This window comes from Triturus cristatus, chromosome 2_1 (genome assembly GCF_964204655.1).
Source record: "Triturus cristatus chromosome 2_1, aTriCri1.1, whole genome shotgun sequence".
Lineage (NCBI taxonomy): Eukaryota > Metazoa > Chordata > Amphibia > Caudata > Salamandridae > Triturus > Triturus cristatus.
The window spans coordinates 4452889-4477276 of record NC_140581.1 but is presented as its reverse complement, the minus strand read 5'-3'; the positions used below and the strand labels follow the sequence as shown (position 1 = coordinate 4477276).

General features: G+C 55.3%; 1 protein-coding gene across 2 annotated transcripts in view; it reads right to left on the bottom strand.

Moving 5' to 3' along the window:
* Nucleotides 1-24388, bottom strand: part of LOC146863589 (histone-lysine N-methyltransferase NSD2-like) — a 325818-nt gene that overhangs the window by 167719 nt on the left and 133711 nt on the right. For both annotated transcript variants that reach the window (XM_085627584.1, XM_085627580.1), the window contains one exon: nucleotides 15043-15138. In XM_085627584.1, coding sequence (XP_085483710.1) covers nucleotides 15043-15138 — 96 coding nt within the window. The remainder of the gene's footprint in view (nucleotides 1-15042; nucleotides 15139-24388) is intronic.

Genomic DNA, 24388 nt, shown 5'->3' with positions numbered 1-24388 from the left:
ATCTGCATACAGGTACTAGTAATCGGATTCCGGGATCCCCTTTAGGGCTTAAAGTTCTTAGGGGGCCACATCCCAAAGTACCACCAGCAGTTCGAGTTTACCTGCCCTGGAGTGTCCAGGTGCAGAGGTGCTGGACGGATTGGTAGCCTTGCATACTACACTGTAGGCAAAGGGGCGGGTCACCTAGAAACAGGCTACAAGAGCTGCTAACAGGGGGCTCAGTTCAGAAGGTTCCCAGGGGCAATGGGGAACAGTCTATTGTCATGGACCCGGGCCCGGGAGCTCGGGTGTAGAAGGTCTTGGTCAGCTGGGCTAGTGCATCAAAGGCACTCACGGTTCTCTATTAGATGTGCAGAAGAGGACAAAATAGGACCACTGGGCCACTCTCAGTGCTGGCCTCTACGATGCCAACGCCCCTCGGCGGCTGGTCGGTTGTTACGGCATTAGAGTCCGGATTAAACTTCAAACAAGCTTTGGATGCTGCAAAAGGGCAGTTCAATCAAACAATCAGGGGATTGTAAGCATGCTACTCACCCGTGAGGGTCTCAAGGCGCTGAGGGGGGTCCGCAGATCTGTTTAGCCAAAGAGCCAGTTTTTGAGGGTCTTCCTGAAGGCGTTCGGGGAGGGGGCGCGTCTGATGTCTGCCGGTAGCTCGTTCCAGGTCTTGGCTGCAATGTAAGAGAAGGATTTTCCGCCTGCTCTGGCTCTGTGGATGCGCTGGGTTTCGGCCAGTGCGAGTTTGGAAGATCGGAGGTTTCTTTTGGGTACGTGGAAGTTGATTCGGTCGTTGAGGTATTTGGGTCCATTGTTTTGTAGGCGTGAGTGAGGATTTTAAAAGTGACTTTTCTCCACAGGGAGCCAGTGGAGACTTCATAGGTGTTGACTGATGTGTTTGTGTCGGGGAATACCGAGGACGAGTCTGGTGGCGGTGTTCTGTATTGTCTGGAGTTTGCGGAGCAGGGACTTGATGCCGGCGTCGAGTGCATTTCCATAGTCCAGTCTGCTGGTGATGAGTGCATGGGTGACTGTCTTTCTTGACTCAGGGGGGAATCCACTTTAAGGTCTTGTGGAGGATGCAGAGGGTGTTGAAGCAGCTGGAGGGGACGGCGTTGACCTGTCGGTCCATGGTGAGTGATGAGTCGAGTAAGATGTCAAGGTTCTTGGTGTGATCTGAGTGGGTAGGTGGGCTTTAGAGGGCGGTTGGCCACCAGGTGCTGTCCCATGCAGAAGGGTTGGCACAGAGGACGAGGACTTCTGTCTTCTCGGCGTTGAGCTTCAGGCAGCTGTTGGTCATCCAGACTGCGACGTCTTGCATTCCATTCTGGAAGTTGAGTTTGGCAGTGGTGGGGTCTTTGGTGAGGGAAGAGGATGAGCTGGGTGTCGTCGGCGTAGGATACGATGCTGAGGCCGTGTTGTTGGACGATGGCTGTGAGGGGGGCCATTTAGATGTTGAAGAGGGTGGGGCTCAGGAATGAACCCTGTGGGACTCCGCAAGTGATTTTGTGGGGTCGGAGAGGAAGGGTGGGAGTCTGATTGTTTGGCTTCTTCCGGTGAGGAATGATCGGATCCAGTCCAGGGCTGTTCCTTGTGTGCCTGCGTCGTATAGTCTGGCGACTAGTGTGCGGCGAGAGACGGTGTCGAAGGCCACTGATCGGTCGAGTAGGATGAGGCCTGCGGAGTGTCCTTGGTCCAGTAGGGTGCGGATGTCTTCTGTGGTGGCATGTAGGGCGGTCTCTGTGCTTTGGTTGCTTCGGAATCCGGATTGGGACGGGCCGAGGACGTCGTTCTCTTCAATGAATCATGTCAGTTTCCTCTTGACTGTTTTCTCTGCAACTTTGGCTGCAAAAGGGAGGAGCGAGATGGGCAGATAGTTCTTGGTCGGTGGGGTCAGCTGTGGGCTTCTTTAGCAGAGGTCTGACTTCTGCGCGCTTCCAGTCGCCTTGGAAGGTGCCTGTTCTGAAGGTGGTGTTGATGGTACATTGTAGTTCGGGTGCGATGGCGACACGGCTCTGTGGTAGATGTGAGGGGGGCAGGGGTCATGGGGGCCCCTGAGTGGATGCTTTTCATGGTCGAGGCGGTGTCTTCGGCCATGATCGGTGTCCAGTTGGAGATGGTGGGCTGGCTGGTGTTTCTGGGGGCCATCTGTGGCGCCTGGTAGATGGTTGAAGTTGTCGTAGAGTTTTTTTCACCTGAGGTGGAAGTAGGTTCCAAGCTTGTCGCAGAGGTCTTGGGATGGGGTGATATCTGTGGCTTCGCTGTGTGGGTTGGTGAATTCTTGAATGACACTGAAAAGTTCCTTGGAGTTGGTGGAGGTGGCCAGGATTTTATTGTGAATGAAGTTCCTCTTGGTGGCTCTGATCTGGTTGTGGTAGTCCATCATAGCGTCCTTGTAGGTGGTGTGGTTTTCGGTTGTCTTGGTGTTTCTCAAGTTCTTCTCCAGGCGCCTGCAGGTGCGTCTGGCTTCTTGGAGAGCGGTGGTGAACCAGGCAGCTTTCCTGGGGCGTTGTCTGTCGGGGTTGCAGTGGGGTGAGCTCGTCGTGTGCAGTCGGAGTTCCCGGTGTGGAGTTCTCTGGCTGCGCCATTTGCGTCGGGGGCCCAGGTGTGGTTGTCTCGGGTGAGGGTGGAGTTAAGTTGCTCATCTGTAACTTTGCTCCAGTTCCTTCATGAGGGGGGTGGGGCTGGTTTGGGTGCCTTGGGTTTGTTGATGGCGAAATGTACACAGTGGTGGTCGGTCCATAGCGGCTACGTTCTGTGGCTGAATTGGACACGGTTTCCTGCCGCGAAGATGGGGTCGAGGGTGGGTCATGCTCTGTGGGTCAGTGTGTTGACGAGTTGTTTAAGTCCGATGCTGGCGAGGTTGTCATGAAGGATAGTGGAGTTGGGGTCACTGGGGTTGTCGAGGTGAAAGTTCAGGTCTCCAATGTGTATGTAGTTTGTTGAGGCGATGGTGTGGGGTGCGATGAAGTCTGATGGTGGTGGCAAAGGGTGTTTGGGGGCTTGGAGGGGGTCTGTAGACTAGGGTTCCTCAGAGTGTGACTTTGGGGGTGGTCTGTGTGAGAAAGTGGCTCTGTATTGAATATGCTACTTACCAGTATGCATCTGTTCTTGGCATGTAGGGCTGCTGACATTCATATCTGTGCATAGATCGCCGCCTAGTGTTGGGTCCGGATGTTTGCACGTTGTTGTCCTGGAAGAGTCTTCGAAGTATCCTTGGATAGGTGACTCCTCCCCTGGACTACAGTGCGCATGGGCATCCTCTCCATCCTCAGATTGTTTTTCGCCATTGTGGCAGTGATGGAGTAGATACAGAAAGTGATGACCATGCTTGCAATAATTCTGAGAGCTGCAGCTGCGACAGGCGCCGGGGAGGAGGGAGGGCGATATGAATGTCAGCAGCCCTACATGCCAAGAACAGATGCATACTGGTAAGTAGCATATTCAGTTCGAGGCATGTGGGCTGCTGAATTCATATCTGTGCATAGAATACATAGCAGTGCCCTCTATTGGCGGCGGCTACCCGTGCCAGCTGCAGCGGTCTGAAAAAGTGTTTTGAGAACAGCCTGTCCTACAGCTGCCTGCTGTTTTGACTGCACATCTACGCAATAGTGTTTTGTAAATGTGTGTGTAGTGGACCATGTGGCTGCTCTGCATATATCATGCAGGGGAATGTTTCCTAGGAAGGCCATGGAAGCCCCCAACTTGCGTGTTGAGTGGGCTCGTGGTGGAATAGTTAATGTGCGTTTTGCCTTTTGATAACAGATTTGAATACACTTAACTATCCATCTGGCTATCCCTGCTTTGGAGATGGCGTTACCTTTGTGGTGTGGGGCAAAGGCAACGAACAGTTGTTTTGTCTTCCTGAAGGGTTTAGTCCTGTCGATGTAGTACATGAGGGCCCTCCGTACATCTAGTGTATGTAATGCCCTCTCTGCAACAGTTTGTGGGTTTTGGAAGAAAACGGGCAGTTCAATAGTCTGGTTCATGTGGAACTGCGATATTACCTTGGGCATGAATTTGGGGTTGGTACGTAGTACGACCCTGTTGGCGTGAACCTGAATAAATGGCTCTTGAACGGTTAGTGCCTGGAGTTCACTAACTCTTCTTAGGGAAGTGATCGCTACCAGGAAGGCTACTTTCCAGGTAAGGAATTGAATCTCGCATGAGTGTAGAGGTTCAAAGGGTGGACCCATCAGGCGTGTGAGGACCAAGTTGAGGTTCCACATTGGAGCCGGTGGGTGACTAGGTGGAATGACTCGTTTGAGTCCTTCCAAGAATGCTTTGATGGCAGGCACTCTGAAGAGAGAGAGGTGCTGCCTGGTTTGCAGATAGGCTGATATTGCGGTCAAATGGACCCGTATAGAGGTGTACGCCAGATTGCATCGGTATAGGTGTAAGAGGTAACATATGATGTTGTGGATGGATGCGTCCAGCGGGTTAATGTCATTATTACCGCAATAAATGACGAACCGTTTCCATTTGGCTGCATAGCAAGCTCTTGTAGTGGGTCTCCTGGCCTCCTTGATGATGTCCATACAGTCAGGTGGCAGATTGAGATAGCCAAACTCTAGGACTTCAGGAGCCAGATCGCCAGGTTCAGCTGTTGCGGATCTGGGTGCTGAACCTCTCCATGGTTCTGCGTCAGATGCGCGGGTTTGATCCGCAGCCTTTGATGCGGTACCACGGAAAGTTCGAGGAAGGTGGTGTACCACGGCTGGCGTGCCCACGTGGGAGCAACTAGGACGAGTGTCAGGGAGTGTTGTCGGAGTTTGCGAGCCACCAGCGGTATCAACGGTGCTGGAGGAAAAGCGTACGCAAATTTGCCGGACCAGTTCATCCATATCGCATTGCCCTGCGACTGCGGGTGTGGGAATCTGGCGGCGAAGCTTTGGCATTTTGCGTTTTCGCTTGTCGCGAATAGGTCTATTTCTGGGTGACCCCACTGCTGGAAGTACGGTTGGAGTACCGATGGGTGTAACTCCCACTCGTGCATCTGGTGGCTGTGTCTGCTGAGCAGATCCGCCATCTGGTTGTCCTTGCCGGGGAGGTGTTCCGCCATGAGGAACATGTTCCTCTGAATGGCCCACTTCCACATGCTCTGAGCCAGATGAGACAACTGTGGAGAGTGTGTCCCTCCCTGCTTCTGTATGTAGTACATTGCGGTCATGTTGTCCGTCCGGATCAACACGACCTTGTTGCACAGATGTACTTTGAAAGCCTTCATGGCCAGGAAGATTGCCATCAGTTCCAGAAGGTTGATGTGCATCTTCTTCTGTTGTGTCGTCCATAGTCCCTGCACTGTGTAGTGGAGTACATGAGCTCCCCATCCCTGGAGAGACGCGTCCGCTGTCAGTACTATTTGTGGAACAGGCTCTTGGAACGGTCGGCCCTTGCAAAGGTTTTGTGGATTCCACCAATGCAGAGAGTTGTATGCCCGACCGCTCACCAACACTAGGTCTTTCAACTGTCCTTGAGCCTGATTCCACTGACGTGCTAGGCACTCCTGAAGTGGGCGCATATGTAATCTCGCGTGCGGGACTATGAAGATGCAGGAGGCCATCATGCCTATCAACTGCATAAACACTCGCGCTGGAAGCGAGTGGTTGGGTCTGAACTTGGAGATCAGCGCTTGTATGCCGTTGATCCTCACTAAATTTGGCTGAGCTGTGGCCGCCAGAGTGTCTATAGTCGCACCTAGGTACTGTTGTACGTGTGCGGGCTGGAGATGAGACTTTGGGTAATTTAGTGAGAATCCCAGACTGTGAAGAAGGTGAATGGTACGGGACACGTGGCTTGCACATTGCTGGGCTGATCTCGCTTGAACGAGCCAGTCGTCTAGGTAGGGGTAGACGTGTATGTGCTGTCTCCGTAAATGTGCCGCCACCGTAGCTAGGCACTTTGTGAAAACCCTGGGCGCTGTTGTCACGCCGAAGGGAAGGACTTTGAACTGATAGTGCTGCCCCTGAACAGTGAACCTGAGGTATTTTTTGTGTGAGGGGTGGATGGGTATGTGAAAATACGCATCCTTGAGGTCCAGTGATGCTAGGAAGTCTCCCTGCTGGAGAAGCGGAAGGACTTGCTGTAGAGTGAGCATGTGAAAGTGCTCCGAAAGAATGTACTGGTTCAGGGGTCTCAGGTCTAATATAGGCCTGAGCGACCCGTCCTTTTTTGGAATTAAGAAGTATAGGGAGTAAACCCCCGTGCCCCGCTGGTGGACGGGTACGACCTCGATAGCGCCTTTTAGAAGCATACTTTCTACCTCTTGCTGTAAGAGCGTCAAGTGCTCTGAGGACATAGGACGGTTTCTTGGTGGTATTGTGGGTGGAGTGAAAGTTAACTCCAGACAGTAACCGTATTTTATAATATCTTTGACCCACCTGTCCGTGGTGATGGAGTTCCACGTGGACAGGAACCGTTGTAGCCTTCCCCCGACAGGTGTTATGTGGTCGGGAGGAAGGGAGAGGGCGTCACTGCTTGTTCTTGGGGGAGGACCTGGTGTTGCCGTAGCCACGTCCTCTGCCCTTGGTACTGGAGCCACGATAGCCACCTCGGGTGTTCTTATCGTAGGTGGTCTGCGTATTACCCTTGTTATATGTTTGTTGTGACCCCTGTCCTCTGCCTGCTCCCTTGTTTCCGGGGCGACGAAAGGAGCCGCTCCGAAAGGACTGAGTTTGTAGGGCGCCCATGGACTTTGCAGTGTCCGTGTCCTTTTTTATCTTCTCGAGGGTGGCGTCAACCTCAGGCCCGAACAAAAAGTCGGGGTTGACGGGCTGATTAAGGATATTGTTTTGTACCTCAGGCTTGAATCCTGAGATACGTAGCCAGGCGTGACGTCGTAGGATGACGCTAGTGTTGATGGCCCTGGCAGCCGTGTCAGCAGCGTCTAGTGCACATTTGATGGCAGCATTTGTGAGTAGCTGTCCCTCTCTGATAAGGATTTCTGCACCTTCTTTGTAGGGGTCAGGGAGGTGTTGAAGGAGTTGCTCCATTGTGTCATAGTGCGCCCTATCGTAGCGAGCGAGGAGCGCTTGAGTGTTAGCTATGCGCCATATGCTTGCAGCTTGTGCGGCAACTCGCTTGCCGGAGGTCTCCAGCACCTTGGACTCCTTGTCCGGGGGAGGAGCGTCACCGGTTGTCTGCGAGTGTGCCCTCTTGCGGGCATTCGCCACAACGATGGAGTCGAGTGGTAATTGTCCTCTGATGTAAGTAGGATCCCCAGGTGCTGACCTGTATTTCTTATCGATCCTGGGGTTTATCACTCGTGCCCTGGTGGGTTCCCTGAAAATGTCAGTGGCTGGCTTAAGGACCCCCTTCAACATTGGCAGAGTCTTTACATGTCTTTCTGAGGATGCAAAGGTGTCCATTAGAAAGTCATCTTCGATGATATCAGAGTGAAGCTGTACATCATGGTTGTTCGCCGCCCGTTCAATCAGAGCGTTGAACGCCGCAGTATCCTCTGTGGGTGACGTTTTTGCCCCATATAGTTGTGGGTCCTGTGCATCAAGAGGTGCACTGGGGTCTGCAGGGTCGCCCCAAGTTTGGTCAGGGTCCTGCTGGTCATCAGGGTCCGTGTCCACATGGTAGGGGACTTGTTCACCCATGTAGTCCTCCAATGCATCCGCGTCGGAGCGTGTGGGGGAGGCCCGGTGTGGATCCTGGTAGGGTGAATGAAAGGGTTCATACAGGAGAGGTTCTGTGTCCACAGGCAGCTTCCTCTTTAGCGGGATCCTGAAAGGTTCCAATGGCGGTTCCGAAGTTATCCTTCGGTCGTGGAGAATCATCCTGCCAGTGTCGGCGTCGATGACGCGTGACGGAGACGGCTCGACAGGCGTAACCGCAGTTTTGGTGGCCTGTGTCCTGAGTTGAAACGCCTTCGGGATTGTGGATGGAGGCAAGCCGAAGGTAATGCTGGTCGGCACCGACGAAACCGCTGGATCGATCGAACCCGACTGGTCCTGGAGGGCAGCCTTGGTTTTGCAGCCTGGCATTGCGCCAGGCCGTACTCGGGGCGCCTTAGAGGTCGGGGCCCCCGCCAGGGTCGTCGAGGCGGCTGCAGATATCTTCTGCGCCCGTGGTGCATCGAGCCGAGGTGCGGAGATCACCGTCGACGTCTTCGACACGTGAGGTTTCGGTGTCGTCGAGGGAGTGCTGCGAGGCGTAGCAGGCGGGACGGCCCTCGGTGTCGGTGGCGTCGACGCCGGTAACCGAGCAGGTTTTTCGGCGCCGATGGCCTTCTTCCGTTTGTCGACTCCCATGTCGCCCGTCTCGAGTTCGGCACCGAAGTCCCCCTTGGTGCGGTCGGTGCCGACACGGTGCGCCGGCGTCGAAGGTGTTGAAGGCCTCGATCCGACTAGCGCCACTTTCAGTTTCGGTTTCGTAGGAACCTGAGCAGCTTTCGGTTTCGGTTTCGTGGAAGGGAAACCAGCTGGCTTAAGCGGTAATGGCTGCCGCTGAACGTCCGAGGCCGGGCCCGAGGGCGGGGCCGAAGGACTGCGTGATAGGTCTCGGGTAAGGCCCGAAGGCGATCCCTCGACCGGAGCCATAGTCTGTGGCACTGGTGAATTCTCGGTTTGAACAGGTAGGCCTTGTTCATCATCGGAGCTACTCTCTTCGGCCCCTAAGGCCTCCTCGTCGTCTCCTACCTCGGTGTCGTCTTCACCTCTGTGGAAGAGTGACTCGTCGGCCTCGTCCGATCCGGGTTCTTGGTCGGAAACGGGACTGGAGGGTAAGACTTCTACTTCTTCGACGTCGTCCGCGTCGTCGAAGATGTCAGCTGGGGCCGGTGCCGCGTGCTGCGCTTCGAGCCTCGCCGCTCGACGATTCCGCAGAGTCTTCTTTGAACGGAACCGGGCACAGGCCATACATGTCGACTCGTCGTGGTCCGGCGAAAGGCATTTGTTGCACACCGGATGGACGTCGATGTGTGGGTACTTCGCATTACATACCGGACACCTTTTGAATGGCGTCCTCGATTCCATCGTCGAAGTAGTTGATGGACAGGTAAATGCGAACAAAGTCGGTGCTGAAAGTTAGTAAACTAACAGAGAGTATCGAAAACCGATCGATAAACAGTACCGACGCGAACTAAAGGCCTTGTGGCCTCGACAAAATTTTTTCCTAACTTGAGCTAAGATAGCACATCCGAACCCAATGGCGGAAAAAAACAATCTGAGGATGGAGAGGATGCCCATGCGCACTGTAGTCCAGGGGAGGAGTCACCTATCCAAGGATACTTCGAAGACTCTTCCAGGACAACAACGTGCAAACATCCGGACCCAACACTAGGCGGCGATCTATGCACAGATATGAATTCAGCAGCCCACATGCCTCGAACATACTGTTCCTTAATAGGTACAGGGTGTACAGAGTCCACAGTCCCCCATGGTTGACAGAGGTTAAAGTTAGATATAACCTTACTCTCTAAAGTGGTTGCTTGGTCGAGCAGTAAGGCAGTATCAGAGGACAGTGTAAAGCATTTGTTGTACACACTCAGTCAGCAAATGGTCTCACACACTCAATAACTGAACTCTAGGCCAATGGTTTATAAATAAAAAAATATATGCTCGTTTTATTTTAGGACCAACAATTGGATTTAAAATATACTTTCTCAGAATGAGATGCTTTATATAAATACTTTTGCAATATGCAATTGACTTTTGTAAACAGTTACAAGTGGCTGCAATAGGCAACTCTATTTTAAACACAACAATGCATTGAGCTCAATGGAAATTTCAAGTTATTTGCAACAGATTACTTTTTAGATTACTTTTGGAATTCCAGGACTGGATCCTAGATTCAGTCCTGGGTCAGTACTTGGAATCAAGTGATGAAAGTCGACTTAATTACTGTGATGATTTTTAAACAATATTTAGCTATTTTAAAAGTTGACACTTAGAAAATATTTCAAAGAAAACAGTCAATGATTCCCTACAGAAGAAAATTCAAGTTGCAGGTACAGTATGTTCTCGTTACTTTTGTAAGCCAGTACTGGGTGCCTAGACTCAGTACTGGGACCATTATCTAAAACAGGTAAGTATTAAGTTTTCAGATATTATACGACTTTTAAAGAATATTTAAAGATTGCTGAAATGGTCACTTAGGAAATCATTGACTGTTTTTCTGTGAAATTTCTTCTGTGGGAGAAAATTGGGTTACTGGTAAGTACAGTTGTAAGTATTTTTCAGAGCCCGTGCTGGGCACCAAGATCCAGCACTAGGAGCTCACCTAAGAGCAGGTGAGTATTTTCTTTTTCGTTACTCGGCTGATTTTTGGTGAATATTTGAAGATTTGAAAAGTCCACACTTACAAGAAATTTCAGGAAAAAGACAGTCAATGTTACCCTATGAAGAAAATAGAGTTATCGGTTTAAAGGTAAGTACTCGACTGGCAGAGTTGAGGTTCTAGGCATAGACTCAGGGGTCCCCCAAGGTCAGGTAGGTACAGTTGGTTCACTCTCAGCGACTCTAGGGCGGCCGGGTGCAGAGAGAGTTAGGCCCAATGTTATCCTATGAGAGATAGGGGGGCCTTAGTTGTAGGTAGGTGTAGAGGTTGCACTGCCAGGGCCACTCGTGCGGCCGGGTGCAGGGTGCTTTTGAGCCTTCGGGCTCTCAATTGATTTCAATGGGAAATCTCCGGTTTAGAAAAAGACTGCAAGCTCGGGGACTAGGATTCTTCAGGTGCCACCACCACTTCGAGAGGTAAGTTGGGTAGTTGGAGGATAGGTAGGTACCCCGGGATTGGGCACAGGGGGCCGCGTGCAGGGGTGCCTTTTGGTGTCGGGAAATCTTACCCTCTGTTGTTCGCAGTGGGGGGGCACCTTGTTCTGAGGTTGCAGGCTTCTTCAGGATTGTCGAGGGAGGTCCTTGGGTGCCGGACTCGGGGTCACAGTCGCCGTGGGGTCGTCCTCGTGGTCTTTGTTCACTCCGGCACTGGCCAGGCTTGGCTGGTGCAGAGTGTGCTGGGTTCGCGGTTCCGGGCTGCTGCCAGGGATTAGAGGTAGGTTTTGAGTGGGAGTCCCAGGGGCTTAGAGCCAAAAGGTAGCCAGGTCCTCCGGGGTTTGTGAGGTTGCTGGCCACAAGAGATGCCGGGTTGGAGCAGGAGCAGGTTCGAGGGTCGACAGGCCGGTAGGGCTGGGGCCAAAGCAGTTGGTGTCTTCCTCTTCTTAGCAGCTGCAGGGCAGGTCTTCTTTCTTCTTGCTCTTCTTTGTATTTTGGAATCTGGGGAAGGAAGGTTCAGGGTGCCCCTAAATACTAGATTTAGGGGCGTTACATGTAGGTGAAGGGCAGGGACCAATGGGTCCCTGTCCTGGGGTGGGTACATCCCCTATCCTGCCTCTCTCCTGTGGGAGGGGGGCAATAGCCTAGTCCTGATAGGGTAGGGCTTCCCATCTTCAAGATGGCGAGAGCCCGGAGATGTGCTTCACCTCGCCTCCCCCACCTGAGGGGTGGGGTTGGCAGGCACATCCCGTCCTTATTTGGGGTTTCCGGCCAAGCTTCCCGCCAGAGTGGGGGGTAGCAGTGGCCTGGGGAAGCTCACAGAGGCGGCATGACTTTGAAGCTTCCCCCTGCCCATCCTGGGGGAGGAGATTTAGCACCTCGCCCAGGATGTGCATTGTTGCAGGCCCAGGAGAGCTCCCACCCAGGGGTCCAGCAACATGTCTGCTGTGTGGCAGCCTAGGCAGCCTCAGAGCAGACGTGGATTGGAGGTTAGGTTTAAGGGGGCATCTCTAAGATGCCCTCTGGGGTGCTTGGTACATTAAATCCCACACTGGCATCAGTGTGGGTTTAATGTGCTGAGAAGTTTGATACCAAACTTCTCAGTCTTCAGTGTTGCCATTATGGTGCTGTGGAGTTCGTGTTTGACGAGCTCTCAGCACCATGTACTCTTAAATGGCAGCACTGCACTTACAGTGCTCAGGAATGGACCTGGGTACTGTAGGGGCACAGGGCGCCTGCTCCTGTGCCCACACCATTGGCATAAGGCACACAGCTAGAGGGGTGGCTGATGTATGCCCTGACAGTGTAGGATATGGACATGGCACACAGGGATGTGTGCCATGTCGACTTTGTTTTGTCTTGCACCCAGACACCCAGCCTGCAATGGCAGTGTGTGTGTGTGTAAGGGTACAGTGCCCCTAAGGGTGGCACAATGAGTGCTGCAGCCCTTAGGGGCCTTCCCTGGTCATAAGGCCCTGGTACCTAGGGTACCATTTACCAGGGGCTGACATGTGGCCAGGGTTTGCCAATTTGGGTTTTGTGTGTTTTAGGAAAGGAACATAGGCCCTGGGCACCTGATTGGCAGGAGTCCATGGCATACTCAAAGTACATTCAGAAATTCAGCAAAAAGTGGGGGCATACCATGCAAGAAAGATGGCACTTTCTCACAGTCTGGATCTGGAAGTGCAGGTGTTCGGCGGAGGGTAAGGTTTCGCTGGAGGTGGTGAGGCAGAGGGTGCTCTTGTGGGCGATGGCGAGGCCCCCTCCTGGGTGGGTGTGGCGGTTGTTCCTCTGGATCTTGTATCCGTCTGGGATGGCGGTGCTGTCGGGGGCGGAGGATGCATTGGTCCATGTCTCTGTGATTTCGGGCGAGAGAGTCTCAAGTAGGGTCCAGATTTCCATGGCATGTTTGTGTACGGAGCGTACGTTGAGGAGGATGCATTTCAGGGTGGCGCCGGTGCTGGCGTTGGTGGTGTTGGAGGCCGGGGTGGCGGTGAGGGTCTGGCGGCAGTGGAGGCTGGAGAACTGGCCGTGGGTCATGATCTGCGAGGCCTGTTGGCATTCTCCAAGTCTTCCAGGGTTGAGTGCGAGGAGGGTGGTGGTGTTGTAGCAATGGGTAGTGGGAGGTCCAGGATTCCTGGTGCAGGCCGCGGTCGGTCCCATTAAGTAGGGGAGGTGGGAGGGAGTCGAGGCGGGAGTGGGGGAATTCCGGTGGGGGGTGGGAGGGGCCACAGGGGCAGCAGCGTCAAAAGAAACAGGCAGGCACGAGAAAATAAAAACAGTGGTGGAATTAGAGCAAGACACAGATGGGCACAATAACAGTGGCACATCAGGGAAGAATTAAGAAAAAAAAAACAGCTGCGAAAGGTTACGGTGGTCGCAGGCAGTCTGGTCCCAGTTGGAGCGGGCAGCAGGAGCGGGCAGCAGCCTCGAACCTCCCAAGGAGGTGGTCGGGGTCTGGAGGCACGAGACGGCACAGCAGAGCTGCGGGGAGAGAGTGGACCTAGACCGAGGGTCAGAGGTCTTACTCCTAGTAACCCCTAGTTGCTCCTAGTGTTGGTGCAGGACGGCTCCTGTTGGTCCTGGTGTCTTCACACTTGGTTGGGGGTTGGATTTGACCTCCCGGAGCACGGTGACGTCCTCCTAGGTGGCAGCTGCATCAGTGGACCCGGGAATCAGCAAAACAGGGAGATGCTGACGGCTTGGCGAAGTGCTGGAGTCCCTCTGAGGCTTTTGAAGTGTGCACAACTGCAGGATGAGATGCGCCGACGCGATTGTCAGGACAGGAGAAGGCAGGGTTTGGCGACAAAGTCCACCAGTAGTCTCCAGTTCTTGCTTCTTCTGCTCTTTTGCTTTGGTCAGGGGAATGTGAGTTCCTGGTGTCCGGGGCCACTTAAATCCTGAATTTAGGGGCGTGAAGGGTAGTAGCCAAAAGGTTACCTACCCTTGGGGTCACTATGCCCCTTATATGACCACTTGTGCCATGTCTTGTTTTCACACTTCGCATCATTTCATGCAGCCTGCATTGGCAGTCTGCATGAGCTTGGGGGGACCCATAGGGTGGCACAATAAATGCTGCAGCCCTTACGGACCCTCTTTAGAACCTCAGGCCCTAGGTACCAGGCTACCATTTACTAGGGACTTACCAAGAGTGCTAAAGGTTTTGCCAGGGGGGGTGGGGGGGGTAATTGTACAGCTTTTATGGAAAAAGCACTGGTACTGGGAACCTGGTTAGCAGGGACAGCAGTACACAGTCAAAGTTGCATAAAAACCAGGCAACTAAAACCCGGTTTTCCTACAGGGAACAATTGCACAGTTAGGGAAAGAGAACTGGAAGTGGGGACCTGGATAGCTGGAACCCAGTGCACGTCCATCAAAATTGCATCAGATACCAGGGAAAAAGTGGGGGTGACCATGTCAAAAGGGACACTTTCCTACTCTGGCCTTTAAGTGCTGCTTTTATAACATGGAGGGGTGTGGTCTTCCATTTCAAGGGACAGCATGTTCCAGTTACGGGTTTACCTTTCAGATTTTTTTCTATTGAAGAGAATTACGACTACAGAACCGACAGGAGACAAAGAAATGGAAGCCCAGGACTGAAGTGGCAGAGCTTGAGAAACAAAGATGGAGGAACACAAATTCACTCAAATTTGAATTATGATTTTTAGTACTCACTCCTTACTTGCTCAGGCAGCAAGCGCCTCAGCCTGGCAGACCAAGCTGTCTGGCTTCACGCTCACCTCTCACACTCAACCTTCTACCTTACTTCTAGCCGCTCCTCCCCTCGGCCGTGAAAACTCAGACAGTGAGTAAACGCAAACTATGGTTCTGTAACAAGAAGATTTCCAGCAAAGCATGATTATGTGTCCACCAATTGGACAAAACATGACATTCTCTCCTTTCCTATATTCTCACGTGGTTCTTCACATAGATTACAATGTCAGCCATTTCCACATATAGGAAGCAGATACCGGTAGTGAAAGCTGTTGATACAAACACCTGAACAGTTCGTGAACTATTAAACACAAAAATGTGATTTTTGATTCGTATGTCACTTAAGCGATACCCAAGTTGAGACAATGGAAAGCGTATTCATAAAAGAATAAGTGTCTCATTGTCTCTAGAACAGATGCTGCCTTTCAAGTAGCTTTGAGCGTGCCATAGAAGCATTAAGAAGGTCAACGCTTTATTAAGGGAGGAGGTGCAGTGTTTTTATTAATACAGGAGAGATGTGTGCCCCTTCTGCTTCCCCTGCTCCTGGAGGACAGATGGACACAAGCTCCGCCTGTGAAATATCGGAAAAAAGATCCGGAAGGAGGCATGTACTCACCGAGTCGGTGTAACCTCACGGTCCACACACCCTTCAGCGAACCAGGGGACTTTTCAAGGCGCTTCTTCCACTTCGGAGACCAAACTGAGTCCGCTGCTGCTTAAACAAAAAGTCAGATAGTCCATTAATGTGACTAAGGAAGAACCTTGCGCCCTGCAGGCAACGAATCCCCCATCCACCCCAAGCCAGACACCGCTCCAAAGTGACAGCCTTAAAAGCAACACAAAATAACTTAGTCAGAAGGGATGCAATTGGTTGACTTGGGGCTACAAGGTATTTTTTGTGTCGTTGGTTATTTGTTTGTTTTATCTGCAATAAAAAGAGCTTTAAAAAAATAGAAAGAATGACGTGTCTTTTAGGACAAATTTCAGGGCTTTGGGAATATTTACACAATTTCTTTGCATTCTATAAGTGGGAAGTGACTAATATACAGTAAGTTTTGTTTTTATGAAGGGCTACGATTTTTCTAGGGCGAAGGTTGGTGGTGGTGGTACACGCAAGGTGTGTCTTTTGGTAGAGTCAATGCTCAGAGCTCCCATTTCTATTTTATTATTTTTATTTTTGCACTGCGCAAATTTGGCAGAGCAAATAGAGCGTGTTACATGATCACCTGAAGAATGTTACAATTCGATGTATTTAGGACACGGCGAGTTTAAGTCATTTGCCCATAGTCTCAGGATGTTGATCCAATGCCAGGCCCAGGGTTGGTTCACCCGGTTGTTCCTTAGTAGACAGCTCTATGCGCAAGGTTACATCTCCAACCTACTGACTGCAGTGCCAGACATGATCAAATAAAAGAAGCAAAAGCAATGCTCTCCCTGTATCTGTCTCATGAGGTGACCGCTGAGCAGGTAACGGTCCCATGACTGAGCCTGTGCAGTAATATATGTTCTTGTAGAAGCAGAAATCACCCTATGCTATGAGATCACCCTACTACTGAACCTTTGCAATGGAATTAGCTCGTGGCAGGGGTCAAACAGGAGCAGGAGCAGGGGTGGAGCACGAGTCCAGCAGGGGTGGAGCACGAGTCCAGCAGGGGTGGAGCACGAGTCCAGCAGGGGTGGAGCACGAGTCCAGCAGGACCACGAGTCCAGCAGGACCACGAGTCCAGCAGGACCACGAGTCCAGCAGGACCACGAGTCCAGCAGGACCACGAGTCCAGCAGGGGTGGAGCACGAGTCCAGCAGGACCACGAGTCCAGCAGGACCACGAGTCCAGCAGGACCACGAGTCCAGCAGGACCACGAGTCCAGCAGGACCACGAGTCCAGCAGGACCACGAGTCCAGCAGGACCACGAGTCCAGCAGGGGTGGAGCACGAGTCGAGCAGGGGTGGAGCACGAGTCGAGCAGGGGTGGAGCACGAGTCGAGCAGGGGTGGAGCACGAGTCGAGCAGGGGTGGAGCACGAGTCGAGCAGGGGTGGAGCACGAGTCGAGCAGGGGTGGAGCACGAGTCGAGCAGGGGTGGAGCAGGAGCGGAGCAGGGGTCGAGCAGGAGCGGAGCAGGGGTCGAGCAGGAGCGGAGCAGGGGTCGAGCAGGAGCGGAGCAGGGGTCGAGCAGGAGCAGGGGTGGAGCAGGAGCAGAAGCGGAGCACGGGTCGAGCAGAAGCGGAGCAGGGGTCGAGCAGGAGCGGAGCAGGGGTCGAGCAGGAGCGGAGCAGGGGTCGAGCAGGAGCGGAGCAGGGGTCGAGCAGGAGCGGAGCAGGGGTCGAGCAGGAGCGGAGCAGGGGTCGAGCAGGAGCGGAGCAGGGGTCGAGCAGGAGCGGAGCAGGGGTCGAGCAGGAGCAGGGGTCGAGCAGGAGCAGGGGTCGAGCAGGAGCAGGGGTCGAGCAGGAGCAGGGGTCGAGCAGGAGCAGGGGTCGAGCAGGAGCAGGGGTCGAGCAGGAGCAGGGGTCGAGCAGGAGCAGGGGTCGAGCAGGAGCAGGGGTCGAGCAGGAGCAGGGGTCGAGCAGGAGCAGGGGTCGAGCAGGAGCAGGGGTCGAGCAGGAGCAGGGGTCGAGCAGGAGCAGGGGTCGAGCAGGAGCAGGGGTCGAGCAGGAGCAGGGGTCGAGCAGGAGCAGGGGTCGAGCAGGAGCTGAGGTGGAGCAGGTGTGGAGCAGGGGTAGAGCACGAGAGGAGCAGGGGTGAAGCACGGGCAGGGGTGGAGCACGAGAGGAGCAGGGGTGAAGCACGGGTCAAGCAGGGGCAGGGGTGGAGCACGAGTCCAGCAGGGGTGAAGCACGGGTCAAGCAGGGGCAGGGGTGGAGCACGAGTCCAGCAGGGGTGAAGCACGGGTCCAGCAGGGGTGAAGCACGAGTCCAGCAGGGGTGAAGCACGGGTCAAGCAGGGGTGAAGCACGGGTCCAGCAGGGGTGAAGCACGAGTCCAGCAGGGGTGAAGCACGAGTCCAGCAGGGGTGAAGCACGGGTCAAGCAGGGGTGAAGCACGGGTCCAGCAGGGGTGAAGCACGAGTCCAGCAGGGGTGAAGCACGAGTCCAGCAGGGGTGAAGCACGAGTCCAGCAGGGGTGAAGCACGGGTCGAGCAGGAGCAGGGGTGCGAGCACGAGGGAGCAGGAGCAGGGGTGCGAGCACGAGGTCGAGCAGGAGCAAGGGGTGCGAGCACGAGGTCGAGCAGGAGCAAGGGGTGCGAGCACGAGGTCGAGCAGGAGCAAGGGGTGCGAGCACGAGGTCGAGCAGGAGCAAGGGGTGCGAGCAGGAGCAAGGGGTGCGAGCAGGAGCAAGGGGTCGAGCAAGGGGTCGAGCAAGGGGTCGAGCAAGGGGTCGAGCAAGGGGTCGAGCAAGGGGTCGAGCAAGGGGTCGAGCAGGGGTCGAGCAGGGGTCGAGCAGGGGTCGAGCAGGGGTCGAGCAGGGGTCGAGCAGGGGTCGAGCAGGGGTCGAGCAGGGGTCGAGCAGGGGTCGAGCAGGGGTCGAGCAGGGGTCGAGCAGGGGTCGAGCAGGGGTCGAGCAGGGGTCGAGCAGGGGTCGAGCAGGGGTCGAGCAGCAGGGGTCAAGCACAGGTCGAGCAGGTGTCGAGCAGCAACAGGGGTCAAGCACAGGTCGAGCAGGTGTCGAGCAGCAACAGGGGTCAAGCACAGGTCAAGCAGGGGACAAGCACGAGTCGAGTAGGGGTCGAGCAGCAGCAGGTGTCGAGCAGCAGCAGGGGTCGAGCACAGGTCGAGCAGGTGTCGAGCAGCAGCAGGGGTCGAGCACAGGTCGAGCAGGTGTCGAGCAGCAGCAGGGGTCGAGCACAGGTCGAGCAGCAGCAGGGGTCGAGCAGCAGCAGGGGTCGAGCAGCAGCAGGGGTCGAGCAGCAGCAGGGGTCGAGCAGCAGCAGGGGTCGAGCAGCAGCAGGGGTCGAGCAGCAGCAGGGGTCGAGCAGCAGCAGGGGTCGAGCAGCAGCAGGGGTCGAGCAGCAGCAGGGGTCGAGCAGCAGCAGGGGTCAAGCACGAGTCGAGCAGGTGTCGAGCAGCAGGGGTCGAGCACAGGTCAAGCAGGTGTCGAGCAGCAGCACGGGTTGAGCACAGGTCGGGCAAGAGCAGGGGTCGGGCAGGGGTCGAGCACGAGTCGAGCAGGGGTCCAGCAGGAGCAGGGGTCGAGCACGAGTCGAGCAGGGGTCCAGCAGGAGCAGGGGTCCAGCACGAGTCGAGCAGGGATCGAGCAGGGGTCCAGCAGGGGTCCAGCAGGGGTCCAGCAGGGGTCGAGCACGAGTCGAGCAGGGGTCCAGCAGGAGCAGGGGTCGAGCACGAGTGGAGCAGGTGTCGAGCAGCAGCAGGGGTCGAGCACGAGTCGAGCAGGTGTCGAGCAGCAGCAGGGGTCGAGCACAGGTCGAGCAGGGGTGGAGCACGAGTCGAGCGGGAGCAGGGGTGGAGCACGAGTCGAGCGGGAGCAGGGGTGGAGCAGGGGTGGAGCAGGAGTGGAGCACGGGTCGAGCAGGAGCAGGGGTTGAGCAGGAGCAGGGGTAGAGCAGGGGTTGAGCAGGTGCAGGGGTGGAGCAGGGGTTGAGCAGGTGCAGGGGTGGAGCAGGGGTTGAGCAGGAGCAGGGGTGGAGCAGGGGTCGAGCAGGAGCAGGGGTGGAGCAGGGGTCGAGCAGGAGCAGGGGTGGAGCAGGAGAGGAGCAGGGGTGAAGCATGGGTCGGGCAGGGGTGAAGCACGGGTCAAGCAGGGGCAGGGGTGAAGCACGGGTCAAGCAGGGGCAGGGGTGGAGCACGAGTCCAGCAGGGGTGCGAGCACGAGGTCGAGCAGGAGCAGGAGTGCGAGCACAAGGTCGAGCAGGAGCAGGGGTGCGAGCACGAGGGCGAGCAGGAGCAAGGGGTCGAGCAGGAGCAAGGGGTCGAGCAGGAGCAAGGGGTCGAGCAGGAGCAAGGGGTCGAGCAGGAGCAAGGGGTCGAGCAGGAGCAAGGGGTCGAGCAGGAGCAAGGGGTCGAGCAGGAGCAAGGGGTCGAGCAGGAGCAAGGGGTCGAGCAGGAGCAAGGGGTCGAGCAGGAGCAAGGGGTCGAGCAGGAGCAAGGGGTCGAGCAGGAGCAAGGGGTCGAGCAGGAGCAAGGGGTCGAGCAGGAGTGTTGGACAGGCCACATGAAGGGCTTGCTCCCTCCCCGCATGACAGGACCCGAGCCCCGGCCCTCCAGGTGTTACCCACAGAAACAACCCGCACCCCGTCTCCAGACGGGACTCCTGCCCCCGGACATCTCTGTATCATGGGGCCGAACCACTACCGGCTCCCTCGCCCGGCCGCCATCTTGGACACTGCACCACGAGGCCGCGTGGCCTCAGCTCGACCCTAACCCTGGGCCTGGCCAGGCCCCGACATCCCGGCACCACCATCCACCCAGGAGGTGAACGGACCACTTGGCAGGTCGATGGGAGAAAGAAGTGTCGATGGCTCTCCCCCACCAGGTGCCGATCGCCCCCCAGCTCCGGCTCCACCCCCCTGCTGGGTGTCTGGACTCCCTCATCCCGGACCTCCCGACCTCCAAGTGCGAGGGTCCGGACATCAAAGGGCGCCAGACCTATAACTGGGGTAGCTCCAGAGCAGGAAGGCAGTTGTATCCTGGAGTCGAGAGACACCGAGAAGAACTCATCCTTGACGGACTACCGGCGCTGCCGTAGCCCTGCTTTGTGAACCATCATCCTGCCTGCTGGCGCTGCCGCGGCCTTCTGCATCCTCCATCCTCGTCGGGACCTGCTGGCGCTGCCGCGGACCGTTGTAACTACCACCTTCGTTGGGACCTGCTGGCGCTGCCGCGGACCGTTGTAACTACCACCTTCGTCGGGACCTGCTGGCGCTGCCGCGGACCGTTGTAACTACCACCTTCGTCGGGACCTGCTGGCGCTGCCGCGGACCGTTGTAACTACCACCTTCACTGGGACCTGCTGGCGCTGCCGCGGCCCGTCCCGCTAGAACACCGAGCTCGAGGATTGTGGGCTATCCATCATTTCATCGCATCTACCAGATTGGTAACAAGACTGTCCCGCTACCCCCTTTCCCAACCAAGAGACTAGAATCGAGGGGACCCCTGAGTCCTGACCTCCTTGTACCATTCTATCGTACCTAAAGATTGCTTATAAATAACGTTAAAACCTATCTTTATGTGGTGTACATCTGTGGGGGGGAAGTTACTCGTCTGTACGATCGCTGGAGACGGCTCTCCCCGGAGACCTCTCCCCTTGTCCTCGGCCGACCCTCCCGGTCCGTCTAACAAGGAGCAAGGGGTCGAGCAGGAGCAAGGGGTCGAGCAGGAGCAAGGGGTCGAGCAGGAGCAAGGGGTCGAGCAGGAGCAAGGGGTCGAGCAGGAGCAAGGGGTCGAGCAGGAGCAAGGGGTCGAGCAGGAGCAAGGGGTCGAGCAGGAGCAAGGGGTCGAGCAGGAGCAAGGGGTCGAGCAGGAGCAAGGGGTCGAGCAGGAGCAAGGGGTCGAGCAGGAGCAAGGGGTCGAGCAGGAGCAAGGGGTCGAGCAGGGGTCCAACAGGAGCAGGGGTCGAGCAGCAGCAGGGGTCGAGCACAGGTCGAGCAGGTGTCGAGCAGCAGCAGGGGGTCGAGCACAGGTCGAGCAGGGGTCGAGCAAGAGTCGAGCAGGTGTCGAGCAGCAGGGGTCGAGCACAGGTCGAGCAGGTGTCGAGCAGCAGGGGTCGAGCACGGGTCGGGCAGGAGCAGGAGTCGAGCAGGGTTCCAGCAGGAGCAGGGGTCAAGCACGAGTCGAGCAGGGTTCCAGCAGGAGCAGGGGTCAAGCACGAGTCGAGCAGGGTTCCAGCAGGAGCAGGGGTCAAGCACGAGTCGAGCAGGGTTCCAGCAGGAGCAGGGGTCAAGCACGAGTCGAGCAGGGTTCCAGCAGGAGCAGGGGTCGAGCACGAGTCGAGCAGGGTTCCAGCAGGAGCAGGGGTCGAGCACGAGTCGAGCAGGGTTCCAGCAGGAGCAGGGGTCGAGCACGAGTCGAGCAGGGGTCCAGCAGGAGCAGGGGTCGAGCACGAGTCGAGCAGGGGTCCAGCAGGAGCAGGGGTCGAGCACGAGTCGAGCAGGGGTCCAGCAGGAGCAGGGGTCCAGCAGGAGCAGGGGTCCAGCACGAGTCGAGCAGGGGTCCAGCAGGAGCAGGGGTCGAGCACGAGTCGAGCAGGGGTCCAGCAGGAGCAGGGGTCGAGCAGGGGTCGAGCACAAGTCGAGCAGGGGTCCAGCAGGAGCAGGGGTCGAGCAGGGGTCGAGCACAAGTCGAGCAGGGGTCCAGCAGGAGCAGGGGTCGAGCAGGGGCCGAGCAGGGGTCGAGCAGGGGTCGAGCAGGGGCCGAGCAGGGGCCGAGCAGGGGCCGAGCAGGGGTCGAGCACGAGTCGAGCACGAGTCGAGCAGGGGTCCAGCAGGAGCAGGGGTCGAGCACGAGTCGAGCAGGGGTCCAGCAGGAGCAAGGGTCGAGCACGAGTCGAGCAGGGGTCCAGCAGGAGCAGGGGTCGAGCACGAGTCGAGCAGGGGTCCAGCAGCAGCAGGGGTCGAGCACGAGTCGAGCAGGGGTCCAGCAGCAGCAGGGGTCGAGCACGAGTCGAGCAGGGGTCCAGCAGCAGCAGTCGAGCACAGGTCGAGCAGCAGCAGGGGTCGAGCACAGGTCGAGCAGGTGTCGAGCAGCAACAGGGGTCGCGCACAGGTTGAGCAGGGGTCCAGACCGGAGCAGGGGTCCAGACCGGAGCAGGGGTCCAGACCGGAGCAGGGGTCCAGACCGGAGCAGGGGTCCAGACCGGAGCAGGGGTCCAGACCGGAGCAGGGGTCCAAAATAGTGCTCACCTACTTATAATGCAGACTGTGTAACAAGCCAAGTAAAAGGTACATTTGTTACGGGTAACAAATGCAGACAAGGCAGTACCAAGGAGGGACTAACAAACCCATTTACGAATCAGAAGCCAGTATTTACGAAGGACAATGACACAAGCCAATAACAAATATGGGCTGGGTGGGCTTCCAGTGCATACTTTAATACAGCGTGCCTCGCAGAGCGAGCCGTGCATGCACGCTGCGGCTAGGCTCGACCTAAAAAAAGTATTTTTCTGATAATACAGTTGAATGTGGACACAGGTAGGTCAAATGTTCACAAACAGTTGAAGGAATATGCTACTTACCAGTACGCATCTGTTCTTGGCATGTAGAGCTGCAGATCTATACACTGTGCATAGATCGCCATCTGGTGTTGGGCCCGGATGTTTGCAGTTTGTTTTTCTTCTTGGACAATCTTTGGAAGTCACGAGTTCGGTGACTCCTCCTTCGGTCCGTACTGCGCATGGGCTTTGGCTCCATCCCCAGATTGTTTTTCGCCAGCAGGGAAAAGATGGAGCGTAGTGATAATAGTAAAGAAACCCATGTGTGTTGTATCTAAATAAAATAGACTGGAACGGATACAGGTAGCCGGGGAGGCGGGTGGGCGTGTATAGATCTGCAGTTCTACATGCCAAGAACAGATGCATACTGGTAAGTAGCATATTCCGTTCGAGGTATATGAGCTGCAGATTATACACTGTGCATAGATTATATAGCAGTACCCAACCCTAGCGTCGACCACCGGTATCCGTTGCAGTGGTTTGAAACAGTGTCTTTAGTACAGCCTGGCCCACACTAGCTTGTTGTTTGGAGTGTACGTCTACACAGTAATGTTTTGTGAAGGTGTGCGGTGTTGACCATGTGGCTGCTTTGCAGATGTCATCTAAGGGTATGTTCCCTAGAAAAGCCATAGAAGCCCCTATCTTTCTTGTAGAGTGGGCTTTAGGTGGAACAGATAATGTTCTTTTTGCTTTGTGATAGCAAATTTGTATGCACTTTACAATACACCTAGCCATCCATGATTTTGAGATGGGGTTGCCTTTATGCGGTGGAGAGAAGGAGACAAACAATTGTTTAGTCTTTCTGAAAGGTTGCGTTCTTTGTATGTAGTAAAGTAAAGCCCTTTTAACATCAAGTGTATGTAGAGCCCTTTCCGCAACAGATTGAGGTTGTGAGAAAAAAAACGGTAATTCCACCGATTGATTGAGATGGAAGGGGGAAATGACCTTAGGCAGAAATTTTGGATTTATGCGAAGTATCACCTTGCTGTGATGCATCTGTAGAAAGGGTTCTTGTATAGTGAACGCTTGTATTTCACTAACCCTTCTAAGGGAAGTGATAGCTACGAGGAAAGCTGTTTTCCAAGTAAGGAACTGTAGCTCACATTTATGCATTGGTTCGAAAGGCGGACCCATCGGCCTTGTAAGAACTACGTTTAGATTCCACACAGGTGAGGGTGGTGCCCTGGGCGGAATTACTCTTTTAAGGCCTTCCATGAAGGCTTTAATAGCAGGCACTCTGAAAAGTGATAAATGCGGTCTGTTTTGCAGGTAAGCAGCAATTGCTGCTAGGTGTAGACGGATGGATGAGTATGCCAGGTTACACCTTTGAAGATGGAGCAGGTAGCATATGATGTGCTGTATGGATACATCTAAAGGGTTGATTGTATTGTTACGGCAGTAAACAACAAATCTCTTCCACTTTGCGGCATAGCATGCTCGAGTGGTAGGACGTCTGGCTTCCCTGATAATGTTCATGCAATCAGGGGGAAGGTTAAGGTATCCAAATTCTAAGATTTCAGGAGCCAGATCGCAAGGTTGAGCTGGGTCCGGGTGCCTGATCTCTCCATGGTTCTGGGTTAGGAGGCATGGGGACAGGTGCAGTTTTTGGTGTGGTACCACTGAGAGCTGTAGTAGTGTGGTGTACCACGGCTGCCTGGCCCATGTTGGAGCTACCAGAATGAGTGTGAGGGAGTGCTGTTGTAGCTTCCTTACCACTAATGGAATTAGCGGGAGAGGTGGAAAGGCGTATGCAAATTTGCCTGACCAGTTCATCCATATCGCATTGCCTTTGGACAATGGGTGT